Source organism: Meleagris gallopavo, chromosome 10 (genome assembly GCF_000146605.3).
Source record: "Meleagris gallopavo isolate NT-WF06-2002-E0010 breed Aviagen turkey brand Nicholas breeding stock chromosome 10, Turkey_5.1, whole genome shotgun sequence".
In the NCBI taxonomy this organism is placed as follows: domain Eukaryota; kingdom Metazoa; phylum Chordata; class Aves; order Galliformes; family Phasianidae; genus Meleagris; species Meleagris gallopavo.
In genome coordinates, this window is record NC_015020.2 from 23377405 (window position 1) to 23384538 (window position 7134).

At 45.4% G+C, this 7134-nt stretch overlaps 1 protein-coding gene across 1 annotated transcript in view; it reads right to left on the reverse strand.

Moving 5' to 3' along the window:
- LOC100540288 (tetratricopeptide repeat protein 39A) overlaps window positions 1-7134 on the reverse strand; it is a 24198-nt gene that overhangs the window by 15769 nt on the left and 1295 nt on the right. The window contains exon 3 of the mRNA XM_019618775.2: window positions 5202-5275. Coding sequence (XP_019474320.2) covers window positions 5202-5275 — 74 coding nt within the window. The remainder of the gene's footprint in view (window positions 1-5201; window positions 5276-7134) is intronic.

Sequence of the window (7134 nt, forward strand, 5' to 3'; positions counted from 1 at the left end):
GAGGGGGTCAGGGCCCGCCTCGGGGTCGGAGCCGCCGCGTTCGTCTCCAGATTTGGGTTGAAAACAGAAGGGGAAGGCGCCGAGTTTCCAGCCGTGCCGCTTCCTTTGTTGTCGTCGCGCGGTGACATCACTGTCTGTGCTGCTCTCGGTGCTCCGGAGGCCGCGCGTTCGGCGCTGCCCGGCTTTGTCTGCGGCGCCCCGGCAGCAGCTGAACCGGAGTAACTTTTGTGCTGCCGGAGATCCGATTTCTTTCAGCTGCGTGGGGTTCCAGGAAGGGCTGTTTGGTCTTCTGTCTGCAGAGGATATGTAAATTTACGTCTGATGACGAGCTGGAGAAAAACGCCGGGTGCTCTGTCACGTCCTCGCAGCCGTGGGGTCCCTGCACGGCCCGGACCTGAGCTCTGCGCGGTGGTGACCCCCGCAAGGAGGACACGGAACACAGGGCTGCGTTTGTCCCCTGCTTTGTCTCCATCTCCTAAGGAGGAAATGTGCGTGGCTCTGAGCAGGACATGGGCCCTGTCTGAGGGGATCTGTGACAATGACAGGCACAGATAAATCCTGCGGGGTGGCCTGAGCGCTCCTTAGGGTGGGAGTCATGCAGGAGTTGCAGACCTTAAAGTACAATTAACAAAGCTGCAGAAAGTATTTAGCAGGGTAGATATGTAACCTGTGATTCTCGATGATCAGAGGAACACCAACTGTGACAGGAGGTCCCTGGGTTGTTCAGGAGGAGTCAGGGACACAGCAGCCTTTGGTGGTGCAGTGGAACCATGCTGGGACTGCCGGGCTGTGCAGAGCTGCTCGCTTTGTGTGAACGCTTAATGACAGAACACATTTCCTAAGATGGGTTATTTTTTTTTTCTGACTTCTTAGCAGAGTCTGCACAAGTCCATTAAATGAAAATGCTTGGTGTCAAGTTTTTCGAAAAGTGATGTTACTAAGCCAATCCTAATTGTCCCTTCTTTGGGACAATTGCGTGTCCCAGTTGTTTGGGAACGCACTGTGTTCTTGCTGTAACGTACTTATTACTGTCTGTGCTGTTGGCGGCATTCACAGCTGTGCTTTCTGGGAAGACTTTGGTTGCTTGTTTTTTTTTTTTTTCCCTTGGAAGACAACCTGTTGGCTCTTGCAGGAGTTGAGAAATTCCATTGTGCAGGCCTTCTCCTGTCGGCTTCAGTGGTGGATAAGTACTCTTCCTCAGTTGCTGATACTTTTTTTTTTAATTTTAAATGAAGAACTTCTTGTACATAAGTGTGAATGGTTGACTGAGAGCACTGTAGACAGTAAAATAAGCAAACTTGCAGACACTTACTATGTGCATTCATAGCAAAACTCCCCAGCATGTGGTGGTGTGCATGCAGGCATTCAGCTGTCCCAAACCCCATGCGCTGATCCCAGCAGTTCCCACACTCTCACTGAAGGGGCGTTTTGTGTCACATAGTCAAAAAGTGCAGTGGTTTGTGATGACAAAAGGCCTTCACCTTCATACTGTGCAGTATTTCACACGCTTTGAGGTTGAAGGGGCTTATAACTTTGAATTGTTTTAAGGCCAAAAGGTGCCCAAGCCAAGCACTAAACTTGGGGAACTCCTGGAACTCCATTATTGCTGTAGTGGCAGCAGGATGTCACGTTCTCGTTTTAACTTCCAGATCACAGCTCAGATTCACTGTTAGAAATGGGAATGTAGGATTTTTGTCCTTATGTGTCATAAATACTTTCCACAATGTTTGAATGAGAATTAGTGTGTGTGAGAACACGCAGACCTGCGGAGGATGGAAAGCAAGGAAGAGGATGAAATCAGTTTGAAAACTTGTTTGTGGCACCTAGCGCTGTGCAAGAGCAGCTGTGCACGATTAACAACTTAAAATCGAGCTGCTGGAACCTCAGCCATAAAATGGCCACATTTGGGTTTGCTTCCTTTGGGTTTGCAGCAACGATGTGCAAACTTCCTGAGCCGCTCTCGCAAGGTATGCAAACAAGCAAAGCGAAGGAAGCTTGCTGGGCTAGGTGCAGCCTTGTAGACAAGGACTTGCGTGTCTCTTTGAGCTAATGTCTGTGCTATCTTGTTCAAAATACTTTGTGTTTTGGTATTCTTGTGCTGTGGGTGTCCATATGGGAATCTAGTTAAGCAATAATTTTTGAGGTGTTCACTTGTAACTGCAAAATATGCACCCAATAATCTCCTTATTATTGCATGCCAAATTCCTTTTTATCAGTGAGTGGTACTGAATCTGCTGTATAAAATTCCTGCTTCTAAAAGTTGAACTGAAAATTGGATTGTCAGTACAGACACAAGGAATAATGAGGAATATACCTTTCCTTCAGAGGCTCTGCATATGCCTGCCCCTTGTCGGCATGCTATAAGCTACATGGGATAGCTTAAACAGCTATCCAAACTCATGAAAAAGTGGTCCATTAAAACAGCAGCTGTTTTCCAGTGCATCAAGCTTAAGGGCTAACATGGGAAATAATTAAAACACACAGAGAAGAGCGTGTGTTTGTGTGTGGGGAAGGAAGTTGTACTGACAGTTGACCAGCATTTTCATAGGCATGCTGATTTTGGCTGCCTCCATTTTAGACTCCTGAAATTACAACTGTTTTTCCAAGTGCTGAGCACATGCAACTCCATTACTAACTAGTGAATCCGCTTAGGAAAGGGTTATTTTTTTGTTGTTTTTTTTCTCCTGAAGTCTTCAAAATTGAGTGTACTTTTAGGCTCATTTTTCTGTTCCACGTTTGACTCCTTTGCCATCTGTTGGCAATATGCCTTCTGCTGCTTTGTCCACAGAACTCTGTTTTTACCCAGTTTCTCTTGCCTCTAGTAGTTCTTTGCAACGATGTTATTTTGCACAACAGATGTGCCACTTCTCTCAGCCCTTGTCTCGTATTTCTCTTCTTCAGTAGTTCCCTAGCAGCTGCAGGAAATAATTTCTGAATTTACCAAACTTTGGCATTTTACTCAGTGAAGTCTGGAATCCATCTTTTCTTCCTGAGTTTCTTAAAGGTAGTGCTGTGAACAGTATGTGCTGAGATCTTTTTAAAAAGACATACAACGCTTGCTGAACAAATAAGCTACAAGTGTGAGAAGTGCCTGTTCTCAGCATCAACCCTGTGCTCAGAGGAGCACGTTTGAAATGTCAGTGTGGAGGACAGGCTGGTGAAATGTGTTCTTCCTTTATCTGGGAAGACCTGAAGCCAGCTCTGGTTGGCTTCTCTGCACCATGCTGTTTGTCTTTGGGGCCTGATACAGTATTTCAGTGGATTTTTTTTTTATTTTATTTTTTATTTGGAGGCATCATTTAAAAGCTTCCAACCTGGGTAGTTGCTTGATTAGATAGCAGGCACAAAATGAGGTGAGAGATCACAGACGTGAGCTTAAGCCAGCACAGTGTGCCCATAAACTTGCAAAAGCTGTTGGCAGCAGCAGGTTTTGAAAATGCAATTTGGGATATCTTGTGGCTTCTTTTAAATTGAAGTTGCAGCAATAGCCTCCTCCAGCCTGCTCTGTTCAGGGAGCATCATTGGTGCTCACTGTGCTCTTGTCCTGATTCGTCTGTGCTGCTGGGCTTCCTTCTGCCTGTACCCATATCTCTGTGCAGTGCCCTGCAGGTCCTGCAGCCTCAGTGCAGCACTCGGTGGGGTGTTCCTTACGTGAGAAAGTCCTCTGTTTGAACAGTCAGCAGCTGTCCTTGATATAGTCTGCTGCATTTGTGTGAGACTTGCCACCGTGGATGTGTGTGTGTTGGGTGTATTTTGCTCAACAGACCACAAAGTTTTTATGATTGCCTTGTCATGACTTATGTTATGACTTACCTAAAACACAAGTGTTCTGATGCTGTCCTCTCAAAGGTATGGTAATTGATATGGTTAAATGTTGCAATCCCAATGCGTTCTGTTACAGCAATTGCACCTGTTCACAAAAGTGTGTGCAAAATTCTCTTGGGCCAGAAATGAGATATTTGTCATCAGTGATGGCATATATTTTGTGAGAGCAATCCCAGCGGCGTAATGTTCTGCTCTCTGTGTGGCTGTGTGAAGCCAGAACTGTTGGGGTGTGTTGGGACAGTATAAGAGGAGGAAATTGCAGTGAGAAAGACACTGCATGCTGATTGCTAGCCATGGGAAGAGCAAAACCAAAGCCCAAAGCAACTATAGTCATTCTGTGTAAGAGAAATGAGTGTATTAACAATTGCACATGCAGGTCTTGTCCTTCGTGTTGTGCTGGACGTATGCATGAATTGCAGTTGCATTTGTGGATCTGAACTGAAATAGTGCTTCAGCCCACTGCTCAACTTTGTGATGGAACTGGGAAAGGGCTGCAGGCAAGAGTGTCTGTTTGTGTGGGGCTGTCTGGGGCCTTCTGGCACCATGGGCACGGGTGGGGATCAGCTTCAGTGAGAAGAGGAAGTGAAGTTTTCTGGGGTGCCATGTGTAAATTCCTCTATAGATAATAGTTACTTAAAAAAAAAAAAGTGCACTTGTATTTGCTGTCTTAATGGACACTGGTTGTGGCATTAGGCTGGCTGGTTGGTGCTGGCTTCCACCTTGTTGGTAAAAAAAAGCTGCTGGAAGGAGGGGAAGGAAGAGGAGCCTGGAAATAAAGGGTACCAGATAGTGTCATAAAGGTAGGTAACTTTTTGCCATAATATTGAAGTTACCCTGTTATAAATTGTTCTTTATGAATTTTGGCTGAATATTGGAATTCATTGCTGTTGAGTCAGCAGCGGGTGAAGATCTGTCCCTAGCCATTTTGACCAGAAGGTTTTGCAATAGGTGTTTTGAAAAGAAGAGAGGGAGTTCATAAGCTCATCTGACAGAATCCTGGTTGATCCGCTGCATGCATTTCTCCAAGAAATGGCGAAGTTTCATCGAGATTTTACGCAAGGTCTGTCTCTGTCTGCTGTGACACTGTTCATCCCTTCAATAAAGGAAAGAAGCTTGGTTTAATGAACACTGCCATTGACCCTTTCAACGTTTCTAGTTAAACAGGTTGCAGAATATAAGGTCAAGAAGATAAAAATAACGCTGCTTGCTTGTGAGAGACTTGTGTCTTCCAGCCTTTGTGCTCAGCCTTACTGTTGCCTCCCCACAGATGTGCACAGAAACCTATTTATATTTTGAGGAGTTAATGGTCTGTGGAATGGACTAAAGCAAATTAGCCGTGACTTCTCTCTGAGCTAATGAAAGTGTTCCTAAGAGACCAAAAAATTACAAAATGAGCAGGTTTTTAGGGATATTGTGGTGAGTTTGAGTAAAACCTCTTCAGGGGAAAAAGCTGGTCATTCTTTGACTATAAAAGGCAAAACAAGCTCCAATCGAGGCTTAGATTGCATGAAAAAATTGCTGAGATGCCATGGAAGTCTCATCAGTGAGATATGCAGGTAGATATGTGTTCTTGGAAGATGCTATCTGCTGTATCGTTCTGCCAGCCTTCTGGCTGCCTGCAGCAGCAACCTGGCCCAGCAGAGCTAGTTCCCGTACAGCCCCATGGTGGGCACTGCTGGAGCTGGCGTGCAGCTTCCTGCTGGCTGAAACAGAGACTTGGGATAATAAAAACATAAGTCACTTGAGCAGGCCTGGCATAAGCCATGGTTGTTCTTAGTTCGTTCAGCCTGATGTTTAGCTTGTAACTTTTGGCAAATCACTTAACTGCTCTGTGCTTTGGTTTCCTCGTCTGTAAAATGAGGAGTAATAAAGCTTATCTTTAGTGCAGACATGCTTAGTAAATTAATTCATGTTTGTAAAGTGTTCTGCAATAATTTGATTTTAATAAAATGGTATTCCGCCATTACAAAATGAACTCTGCAGGAATTTGCAACAAATTATCTGCTGTGGAGAGGGAGCTTTATCAGAAGATCAGTTTAAGACAAGAGATATCTCTTAAAATCTGTTGTGGAATCTGATAATTTAGGATTTGTTTGGCAGAGCAGATGCTTCCAGATGCTCAATTAGGAGAAATGAAGAGGCAGTGGAGACGGTAATAAGAAATCTTGCCTAATCAGGATAATGAATCTTCATTATCCGGGGAGCTCTAGTGTTCTTTGAGGCAAGCCAATCCTAACAGACCATCCGGCCCTCCCCAAACCCAGGACCACCTTGTGTCATGGAAGGTTCCTGGATGTGTCTCGGATTCATTGATGCAATCTGCTGATGTTACTGACTGTACATCTGTAGTTGAGTTCTAGAACCACGGAAAATAAGCTAGTTTTGTGTTCTGAAGAGATAATGGTTTGTGGAATGGACTAAAGCAAACCAACTGTGACTTTCCTATGAGCTAATGAAACAATTTCCAAGAGACCACGGAGTTGTAGAGAGCGGTTGTTTTATTTACCAGCCCTCCGTAGGAATCCCTGTCGGCTGCGCCATTTCTCAACAACGAAAAAGAAAGTTAGAGTGCTGGTGGCCACGGTCCCTGAGCAACAACATGGACAAACAGCAGATGCATGCAGCAACTGGAGAAGATGAAAGAGCTTTCCTTTTAACCACACTTGCGTCAGCCAAATCACAACCAGCTGGTTTATTGCACTGGATGTTTCTGCTGAGCCGTCAGAAATCTCGCGCACGCTCCCTGCCTCGCACACATGCACGCATGGAACCGTACTGACGGCTGGTTTGATTGTTGAGCATTCTCATCCTGCCCGTGTTCAGCCACTGGCTTAGTCTCGAGGTGATGTAGACCTGTGCTGCCTGGGGGAGGGCTGAAACTGGGGGAGGAATGGGAGAAACTGTGACTCAGGAAAATGGGTTCTCGTAGCCCCAGTGTGCAGCAGTGAATGTGTGGGCTGCTATCCTTGTGGTACTGAGTCTTGTTTCCTGGGATCGTGTTTTTTTGGTCACCGGAGCGGCCTCTGTGACCTTCTTACTTTTTCCCCACGTGGAGCAGTGGATATGTGTGGAGGCACAGCTCAGCAGCAGTCACTGTACTTTGTTCCTTGAACTCAAAGGCCAAATAACCACGCAGAGATGGCCTTGGCCTCAAAGATGAATCTCAGCTGGCTGAGTTTTTCAGACTAAGCCCGTATGCCATTAGAATTTGGACTGCAAAGACAAGTCCTAGAAGCATCAAGGAAATGCCTGTTTTATGACCAATAAAATGTAATGAAGCTGCACAAACATCCAGTGTATGCAAAAAAA